The sequence below is a fragment of the Lissotriton helveticus genome, chromosome 2_2 (assembly GCF_964261635.1).
Source record: "Lissotriton helveticus chromosome 2_2, aLisHel1.1, whole genome shotgun sequence".
Lineage (NCBI taxonomy): Eukaryota > Metazoa > Chordata > Amphibia > Caudata > Salamandridae > Lissotriton > Lissotriton helveticus.
This window is the reverse complement of record NC_136060.1, coordinates 194,374,722-194,385,634: the sequence shown is the minus strand read 5'-3', so window position 1 is coordinate 194,385,634 and position 10,913 is coordinate 194,374,722. Positions and strand designations below refer to the sequence as shown.

Here is a 10,913-nt window from a genome sequence, read left to right as displayed (position 1 = left end):
TTTCACCTGGTCCAGGTCAGGAAAAAGTCAATCAAGGTGTACGTGGCTTTTTGGGATCGAATTTAGCTGTGTGTTATAGCCTATGTAAAGGGCAACACACAACATGGCTGCTGTACACAAAATGGATGCCAAGGGTTCAAAACGAAAATGACAATTTCGAGGTGAAATTGTTACTGGAACATAACGAAAATGCTTGTACATAGTGTACTGGCTATTCTCGGTCTTTTGATATAAAAATCGTTATGCTATGACAAAGTTTATTACATGAGTCCAGAATTTAAAGTACCACACCTTCAGGTGGTAGTCCGCGAGGGGCGGCTTGCCTTTGGATTGCCTGTAAGATAACCCACCATGTTGGCATTTGTGTATGCTAATAAACCTGCAGCTAATTTTCTCCAACAAAAAGTTGTCTTGTCTGCTTATTTATGCTGCACGTATGTTGCTCGAGGAGGGCTGGTGCGTGGGCCGATATTGGCACTATGCCGGCCGACCGACACGTCCCCGCAGGGGAAACACATAGGAGGGCGGCCCCCTTAGTGCCACAAGATGGCACACGGGGCAGCCCAGTGTCCCGCGACCCTGCTGGGGCCTTTCGTCACTTCCGGCCGGGTGGGGGTGGGGAGAGGTATATATTCCTCCCCGCCCACCCGGCGTCCTCTTGGTCCCCTCACCCTGTCGCCGTTTCCCTCCCTACCGCGTACCCGGCGCTTCCAGGGTGGGGGGGGGACATGTGTTCTAATCCTCTTCTTATTTGTGTTGCAGGCGGAGTTACAGGGCGATCCAGAGGTGGAATGGTACTCATGGGTCCCCTCTTCAGGAGCACAAAGGGTGCTGAGGCCTAATATCCCCAGGAAGTCTGTGCGGTGGACCCTGGGGTGCGACGGCGCCCCGCTATCCTACGGGCGGTTGGAAACCTGGACAACTGGGGGTCGCTTGAACGCTCCGCCCCTCGTAGGGGGGTGCGTGAGCAAGAGGGTGGACCAATGGTTCACCGGAAGTGGGAGTGGCTATCCCTCACCACAACCGCTAAGCAACGATTGGCTAAGGCCACGATGCAAGTTGGCCCTTCAGGTGGTAGTCCGCGAGGGGCGGCTTGCCTTTGGATTGCCTGTAAGATAACCCACCATGTTGGCATTTGTGTATGCTAATAAACCTGCAGCTAATTTTCTCCAACAAAAAGTTGTCTTGTCTGCTTATTTATGCTGCATGTATGTTGCTCCAGGAGGGCTGGTGCGTGGGCCGATATTGGCACTATGCGGGCCGACCGACACGTCCCCGCAGGGGACACACATAAGAGGGCGGCCCCCTTAGTGCCACAAGATGGCACACGGGGCAGCCCAGTGTCCCGCGACCCTGCTAGGGTCCTGTCGTCACTTCCGGCCGGGTGGGGGTGGGGAGAGGTATATATTCCTCCCCCGCCCACCCGGCGTCCTCTTGGTCCCCTCACCCTGTCGCCGTTTCCCTCCCTACCGCGTACCCGGCGCTTCCAGGGTCGGGGGGCGGACATGTGTTCTAATCCTCTTCTTATTTGTGTTGCAGGCGGAGTTACAGGGCGATCCAGAGGCGGAATGGTACTCATGGGTCCCCTCTTCAGGAGCACAAAGGGTGCTGAGGCCTAATATCCCCAGGAAGTCTGTGCAGTGGACCCTGGGGTGCGACGGCGCCCCGCTATCCTATGGGCGGTTGGAAACCTGGACAACCGGGGGTCGCTTGTACGCTCTGCCCCTTGTAGGGGGGTGCGTGAGCAAGAGGGAGGACCAATGGTTCACCGGAAGTGGGAGTGGCTATCCCTCACCACAACCGCTAAGCAACGATTGGCTAAGGCCACGATGCAAGTTGGCCCTTCAGGTGGTAGTCCGCGAGGGGCGGCTTGCCTTTGGATCGCCTGTAAGATAACCCACTGTAGTGTTTTTATCTAGGAACCTGTATCGATATTCCTATTTTATGCCCTTGTCCGGTTATAATCAATAATATCCATACAACGGCATAGTAATCAGATCCATAATTCAGTCGTAGCACATGCTGTCACATTTAGCAAGGCTACTTCTCCGGCCCCCTAGAAAGCACACCCAGTTCTCTAAACAAAACCAAGCCTCCAGCAACCTGGGAAATCCCCCTTGCTTTTGTTTTGATTTCGTCCTAGAACTCCTGTAAAGCACTGTAAGAACGGCCAGTTCTTAGTGACATCTTATGTCCAACCTTACGTCAAACCCAGGCACCTTTCAGGTATAAATATACCAACGTTGCCTTAAGCAAACACACGGTGGTGATTTTGGAGCAGAGCAGCTATCTAATTGCCCGAGAGCCCAGCTGATGCGAGAGCCCACGGACACTGCCCCTCCTCTTTGATGCACTGAGAGAGACGCTGTCTTTTCTCCTAATGAGAAATCCAGCTCCGGTGTTTCCAGATACCTTCGCGGGTTACTGGGATATCGAGTCCTGAGAAAGAGATACAAGACCTCCTGCTTTCTAATTACACAGGTACGGAGCTGACTAAACCCTTAAAGAGAATTCTTGAGTCAGATTCTTGGCAAAACAAACTTAACTTAAACTGCTACTTATTTACTCCTTCCCACGTATTAGGCTTAGGTCAGGTACACCTGGGTAGGCGTATTTAGAAGCACCAGTTGAGTACGTTAGTCAATGTATATATGTATATATATTTTATCTATTTTAAAGTATCATATGGCTAAGAAACCATATCAATGCTTTTACAGTATTATTTTATAATCCTCCTTTTACTGTACGCACTTTACTTTACCATGAGTATTACAATCGTGGCAATTCATTTCTCTTGTATGAGGAAGAAGACTGCTCAATAAATTACACCTTTTATTGAAAACGCCTGTCTCTCTTTTCTCTGCATTCTGGTGAAACTAAGTACACACATTTGACTGAGTGAAATAGCTGTCTATTGTTTTCACACGACTCTAGAGATACACTCTTATTCAGGGAGAACAAAGTTGTCATGTTTTATGGTTGAAAAAACAAGTGTGTGGAGGGTCGAGGGGAATATTTAACGACCTGTCTACTCAATCCCCTAATCTAAATACATAACACATAAAGGAGCAGACCAGGTCTAAGGATGGTGTGTGTCCATACAGGCGACTGTGAAGCAGTTGGATGCATTGGTAGGCGAATGCTGTTGAGTCACAGAGGCTGGAACAAATCCCATCAGCCCACCCATGTGGTGGAATTTCATCATGTGGGAATTGATGATCACTCAGTACCTCGCCCGACCTTATAGTACCGGGAATAAATGTCAAAACTCAGACCAAAATGTTCCTCAAAATATAATGTTAGTAAAGTGCAGTGCTCAAGTGATCGTGATAAATAAAATTGACTACTAAGACTCAAGAAACGTTCAGACAGAAGTCTAGGTGTCAAAAATTAAAAAAACGCCGAGTAGTTGGATGCTAGAACTACCCTCTGGCGCTGTGCTGTGTTTTATGGTTGTCAGAAGCTAATCCCTTCTTGTCTATCCAGGGAGGTTAAACTCCTCCTCGTTTATTCGAGAAAGTTTCTAGTGACCTCTGAGCTAGCTGGCAAACCTTAAGTCTAATATAGTCAGTAGAGACCTAGTTAACCTCAGTCCTACGTCTACACTGCTGAATATATTATTCCAATGCGCAGAGCCTATTGGGAATATAGGAACTACACTACACCACCTAGTTGGCATTTGTGTATGCTAATAAACCTGCAGCTCATTTTCTCCAACAAAAAGTTGTCTTGTCTGCTTATTTATGCTGCATGTATGTTGCTCCAGGAGGGCTGGTGCGTGGGCCGATATTGGCACTATGCACGAGGGCGCATGAAGTACTTACGGTTTTAACGAGTACCGATTTAAGTAAAAATGTTCACACTTGTAGAATTACAGTGCAATACAGTAGCTTTGAGATGGTGACTTCATGTGGATAAGATGATCAGCGTAACAGCTAGTCTTCGCTTTCTTGTATTGAGGTGCTCTTTCCTTCCTCGCAGCCACGCTCCTGATCATTGCCAATATAATGAGGCTGTGCCAATATGAAGAGGATGAAGTTGTACACTTCTATTTGGTTTAAGTGCACTCCAGGAGAAACACCCCAGCCACCACGCTCCTGCAGAGACCGCCACCACTCGCCCCAACCATCCTCTCTAGGAATCCTTGGTCACTCAGGATTCCAGAAGCATAAAGGTCTCTAATGTCACCAGGCTCGTGGTGAAGCCCAGTTACCATAACATAACATAAGATCATTTCCCCATCAATTCATTCAAAGTGGGCTTTAATCTAATTTCCATTTCCTCAACACACAAAGCTGAGACATCGCTAAGGAGTCGTAAACCACCTATTTCATGGCAGACAATTACTGGGGTGTTTAAATTGTTGTGCAGTAATGCTAACTGCATTGAGAAGGTGAAGACTGTACCACAGGATACCTTCATATATGACTCAGTCTGATGACGGTCTCAGTAAATCACCAGGTTCCAGCACAACTATAGGATGTGGATTATGTCACAGTTTACAATTTTGTGTCTTCAGCAAATTGAGTTGAGACAGAGGTTATGCTTGCGATTTGGCTTGGGACTGGTGCCTGCCCTTGAAATAGAATTGCTGAAACAGGTAACCTTTAATCAAGCTTCTCCTAGATCTTTTTAATGATGCAGCATTAGATCAGCCTTGATACTGTCTGAGTGTTCAGGACCCTGCCATCAATTTCAGGTTGGCAGTAGAAACAATTGAAGGGGAATAATGAATACGTCTTCTAGCATGCAGCAAGCTAGTACAGAAACCATTAATCTGAATCCCACTCAAGGTCTCAGGTAAACAAGCATGTGTGAGGCGTATCACCTAAAGTTTAAGAGTGTGCATCTCCAGCAAAGAGGCTAAAGATAGAGAGTATTTTTGTAATTGGCATGTAGCTAGACAGTACACTAACCATGAACCTGAACACCACTTAAAGTCCCAGGTAAACAAGGATGGGTGAGACTTACCATGCAAATGTTCTGAGTTTGCATTTTCAACAAAGAGAGTTCAAATAGGGTGTGTGTTTGCAATGTATTATAGCATAAAGTTAGGTAATACAGAACCCTAAACCTGAACCCTACTCATGGTCTCAGGTAAACAGGCATGGGTGAGATTTACCACGCAACCCAAACCCACCCATGTACTGAGGTAATCAAGCATGTGTATGGCTTGCAGCACCTAAAGAGCTACTGTGCAGAGTCCTTTTAATGCAGTACATCTTCATGAGGTACTTTCACTTTGAGCTGATGCTAAGATGCATTAATTTTCCAGTGATTTGAGTCTCTTCAGCTCGTCTTATGACAGCACATTGCGGAGACTTTACATGCCTTAGTCCAGAACCATCAACATGTATTTTTCACAATAAAAAGTCCAGAGTTGTCCTAGAGAAGTTTACTTGGTTTCACAGTCTATGAATACCCAGCTTTCGTTGAACTTGCTTTTATGCCAGGAACAATTAGTACAACTTCAGATTGGAAGGTCCTGACCCGCTCTGGCCCTTAGTCTATACTAGTTATTGACCATGACATTGGAAACCTTTGTCTAACTGTATGTTTTCATAAAGAGCAGTACTCAAGTTGCAGAGGCCACTATAGAAGTTTGCGTTTTCTTTACTAACCTCCATTGGGTATGTCAGCAGTTCACTTGGAAGAGATCTAAAGGCAGGAATGGTAGATGAGGTTTCACTTTTCTTCAGACACAACCTGCCTTCTCCCCACTGATACTACTGACCCCACAAAGCTGTGAGCACTCTGCTTAGAAGTATAGAGGAAGCTGTGGCCTTATTTCCATTTTTTTGTGATTTAGGGCTGGTGGAGGTTGGGGAGATAGTCTACTTTGGTGTGAATGTCCTTTTGTTATCTCCTCGACTGTTATGGTCTGCTATGGCTTTTCTCTTACATATGGTAGTCTCTCATCATGGCTTCCCCGAGGTATGACTTCTCAGCAGGCCCACAGTATCATACCTGGTGTCACAGTACTAGTGTTTTCATTCAGCTGAGTGCCATAAGCCGGTGTTTCTCTTCAAAGACCTAGTACTAGGCAAAATTCACCCTTATCTGTTCTTTTGTGGAAAGCATAGATCTATGTTTGAGAGAACCTGAACTAGGAAGTAGTCTGTCAAACTGTCTTCCAAAATCTTGCATGTAATGGTGTACAGCACCAGAGTTCTTGGCATCAAGGAGTAATCAATCCTATTGCAAGTGTTGTTATGCAGGACAGAACCATGTATTTACTTCCTCAGTGGCTGGTGATATTCCAGAGTCCACTAGGGCATGGTCAAGCATCGAATACCTGAAAAGCCTTCTGTCTTCAACATGTCATGCTTGATTTGTCTGACCTGTCAATCACAAGGTTGGGCCACATTTTAGTACCCTCCATCACAGATCCTGTCGAGCCGAAGTCACTGACAATGTTTGAAAAGTGCTTGAAGAAGTCTGTCCTGGTGCAGTTGGTTATGTGAATACAGCCCACAATCAGGGTGGTACATTTGGTGGGAAATTTGCCAAATACATATCCCCAATTCTATTCTGATGTTTAGCACATTTATTAATAGTGTATTTGTGAACAGTATATCTATTCCTCCCTTGCTGTAGGTTGACGAGGTTGCAGAAGTCTGGCTATTAATGGGCGCAATGCTTATGTATACAAATATACCTATGCAGGCTCTCGTCAGGTTTTGTGTCCCAGTGGATAGAAGCACTGGAAATCACTGGCTCAAATTAAGCACTGGAACAGCAAGAGTTATATAAATTGACACGGAGTGCCTGGTAGTGTATTAAAAAGGCTTGATATACAATTAGGACTATGCAGCCTTGATATTTGGCGCACTGACTTTTGACTGCAGTGGCTGCGGGCTTCTGAGCAGCAACCTGGGCGAAGGCACCCTTTCTTTTACAAGTTGAGCACTGGGTGAGTGAGTGTGCTGTGTGTTTGGAGGGTGGTGGAATGAAGGAGATGTAAGGGAGTGCATTTTGGAGAGGTTGGAAAGAGTGTGCTGAATAGGAAAGAGATGAGGGGTAAGATAGCAGCTGGAGATGTTGAAAGAAAGTATACAAGTCTCACACAGAGTCAGGGTAATGGGAGTGGTTGAGACACTTTAAAGACCAACACCCCTGCCACAGACCTCATAATGTTTAATTCCCAATCTCAGAATTTAGATATTTTCAATACTATTTCCAACAAAGTTATTGTTGTTACTCACTTTTCTTATACAGCTAACAACCATTGATAAAGCCTGTGTTAATAAGTCGCTGAATAAGTGTTGTTGTGTAAAACGCTGGTCGGTGGGCACACTATGGGAATCACAGAAATGTCGAATATGTATTTAAGCCATGCACTTCATTACATAGGCCGCGCTCCTTTAGAGCCCCCCTCCCCTCCCCCCAACACACACACACACGTCTTTCATCCCCCCTTAAAGCCCCAGTATGCTAGCTTTGGCTCGTAGTTGGGCGCTCCTCTCTGTATAGTGGGTGTGCCACTTCGTATGTCAACTTTGCTGTGGCAATGTGTTCTCTAATTGCAGTTCTCGACTCTACTCACACTGCAAGCTCCCTGCTCTCAGCTGTTGCCCCTTACAGCCCATTGTGTGCCTTTGTGTTTGACTTTATTAAGACAGTAGTTGTGCCCCCTCGGATGTTCTCCTGCGCGCTCCCTGCTCGCAGCCTCGCCCGAGTAGCCTCCTTCCTCCGTGGGATGCTCGCGCTCTCTGCTCGCGCGGCGGAGCTGGGCAGGGCTGTGCATAACCCCTCCCAGCGGCTTGGATGTCACTGTCCCTCCCCCGGAACAGCAGCCTTCTTCTTCCTCCGACTGCCAGCGGTCCGTGGGTGGAAGGGCTGGTAAGAGCAGCAGCATGGAGAAGGGAAAGAGCACCGGGGATGCTGCGTTGGATCAGGCCGCCCAGGACTGGCTGAAATGGGACAAGGTAAGATCCTGCTGCGGAGAGGGGCCTGGGGTGGTGAACGTGGCTGTCTCCGTCTCCTCCTCCCGAGGCGGTGCCAGACCCAGGCTCGGGACTGGAGGCATCACGCGTTGCTGTGGCAGTGACCCGTTCCTCCTGCCCGAGCGTGCCTCCCCCTGCCTCCTGCGACCTGTCCTGGCCCCTTGGCAAGCCTGGCACCGGAGCCGGCGTGCAGGTAGCACACGCAGCGGCGTGGAGCTGCAGGCAGGCCGGCAGAGCTGTGCACGGAACAGCTGCTGCTGTCACCGGCTGCCTGACGTTCAAAGGCGCGGAGAGTGGGGTGTGTCCCCTGTGCTGGTAGTAGCAGAGTATCTCACCTCGACCCTGAACTCCGGGGTCATGGGCTGAACGCAATGTAAGACCGAGAGAACAGCTTACTGCTGTAATGCCCTATTGTAGGACTGGGACTAAGTGGTCGCGTCGACGTCTAGGCTTGTATAGTGACCCCGTTACAAATGATGCTTGTGGTGGTTCGGCAGGGGGGACCGGATAAAACTGTCGAGGCAACGCACACCGGGCGATTATGATACACGGCTTTAAGTGGACCGGGTCCCTCCTGGTCTCAGACCTGGCAGTAATTAACAAGCATTTGCAATGCAATAGGTCTCGCATTAGGAAAGTTTGAGCTATTGGTATTGTAAATGACCCATTTATGTGTTGGTTTTGAAAATAGCGAAATTAATAGCTTTGTCATTTACAATGCCAATAGTTTTAACTTTTGCAAATGTGACACCGATAGCATTTGTAATGCAATATGTGTTGCATTTACGTGACTTAGATGTATTGATATTACAAATAACAATGGCTGATGTCTGACGCTTGTGCATGTCTGACGCTTGTGCATGTCTGACGCTTGTGCATGTCTGACGCTTGTGCATGTCTGATGTCTGACGCTTGTGGATGTCTGACGCTTGTGGATGTCTGACGCTTGTGGATGTCTGACGCTTGTGGATGTCTGACGCTTGTGGATGTCTGACGCTTGTGGATGTCTGACGCTTGTGGATGTCTGACGTTTGTGGATGTCTGACGTTTGCGGATGTCTGACGTTTGTGGATGTCTGATGCTTTGTGCATGTCTGATGCTTTGTGCATGTCTGATGCTTGTGCATGTCTGATGTCTGATGTTTGTGGATGTCTGACGCTTGTGGATGTCTGACGCTTGTGGATGTCTGACGCTTGTGGATGTCTGACGCTTGTGGATGTCTGACGCTTGTGGATGTCTGACGCTTGTGGATGTCTGACGCTTGTGGATGTCTGACGTTTGTGGATGTCTGATGCTTTGTGCATGTCTGATGCTTTGTGCATGTCTGATGCTTGTGCATGTCTGATGTCTGATGCTTGTGGATGTCTGACGCTTGTGGATGTCTGACGCTTGTGGATGTCTGACGCTTGTGGATGTCTGACGCTTGTGGATGTCTGACGCTTGTGGATGTCTGACGCTTGTGGATGTCTGACGCTTGTGGATGTCTGACGCTTGTGGATGTCTGATGTTTGTGGATGTCTGACGCTTGTGGATGTCTGACGCTTGTGGATGTCTGACGCTTGTGCATGTCTGATGTTTGTGGATGTCTGATGTTTGTGGATGTCTGATGTTTGTGGATGTCTGACGCTTGTGGATGTCTGACGCTTGTGGATGTCTGACGCTTGTGGATGTCTGATGTCTGATGTTTGTGGATGTCTGACGCTTGTGCAGGTCTGATGTCTGATGTTTGTGGATGTCTGACGCTTGTGGATGTCTGACGCTTGTGGATGTCTGACGCTTGTGGATGTCTGACGCTTGTGGATGTCTGATGTTTGTGCAGGTCTGACGTTGACAATTGGCGTTGACGTTACGGGTGACAATAGGTTTCGAGCCAGACACAAGCAAGCTTCGCTTGCTTGCATGTCTAGGCTCGACCTAATAAAGGCTGCTAAAGTAGCATTCATCTGCGACATACCAGTGCCAGAAAACTGCAGCACGGCAGCCACCTAATTCATTTGTCAAATGTTGCCTTGACTCAGCAGAATTGCAGGTCTATCGCATTCTCATATTCGATGGTAATAGCAGAGTTGCTCAGTAACACCTAATAAAAACGGTATTACACTATGAAAATACAATTCTACAAATATCTGGTGGTAAACACGGCTCTGAATGGTACTACTTGCATACATGAGCACGATGCAAGTTCCAATACCACTACACCATCGATGCAGTGCATTATTTGTGAGGGAATTAAGCTGTGTGGGTTTTTTCTGGCACACCATGGTACACTTACCAACATGCCACTGAATAATACCGAAAGCTTGCATTCCAACAGGTGCCTCTGAGTTTTCCTCATGGTACAGGCAAGTACCTTGGAATTTTACAAAGAAATTACAGGGCATTCGTACTTTTACAGATTACTCCTGGACGTTGATAAAACGTTACCTAAAAGTGTGATATTTACATCTATTTTATCATAACTGTTAGCAAAAAAAGAATGACTGCAAATAAATTAGTACCGTTGTACCTCATGGATGTGATGACGATATATTCACCACGCTATGTTACTCGAAATTTGCCCCATAAGATAATAAACAGGGCCTCCAGTAAGAACACACGGCACTAAGTAACCTTTTTAAGGAGTGCTTCTAACTCACACCCACCACCACAAGCAATTGCTGCTTCAAACGGAAAGCATGTGACATTATAAAAGACTCATGTTAAGAAAGGTCACTCACTAGTAATACTAGTTTTGTCGATACACACACGGAGCCAAGCAAGCCTCTCCACGAGTTTAAAGAGGGTAGAGAGAGTTAAGTTGATCTCAGATGTCATAAGAAGTCCGTTTAAAGACACACCCTCTATTCAAAGTCAATGGGTTGATTTTTCATAATTAATAGCAGAACCTTGCAAAGTTTGCGAAGCTAGACCAAGACATCAATTAATAAAAAAGAATTGTCAATGGCAACGGGCGCCAACTAGCAGGAA

The 10,913-nt window shown here is 47.1% G+C and overlaps 1 protein-coding gene across 1 annotated transcript in view; it reads left to right on the top strand.

The window, feature by feature from the left end:
* The first annotated feature begins 7,765 nt into the window (after positions 1 to 7,765).
* PGM2 (phosphoglucomutase 2) overlaps positions 7,766 to 10,913 on the top strand; it is a 368,921-nt gene continuing 365,773 nt past the window's right edge. Inside the window, exon 1 of the mRNA XM_078678353.1 lies at positions 7,766 to 7,928. Coding sequence (XP_078534479.1) covers positions 7,857 to 7,928 — 72 coding nt within the window. The 5' untranslated portion in view covers positions 7,766 to 7,856. The remainder of the gene's footprint in view (positions 7,929 to 10,913) is intronic.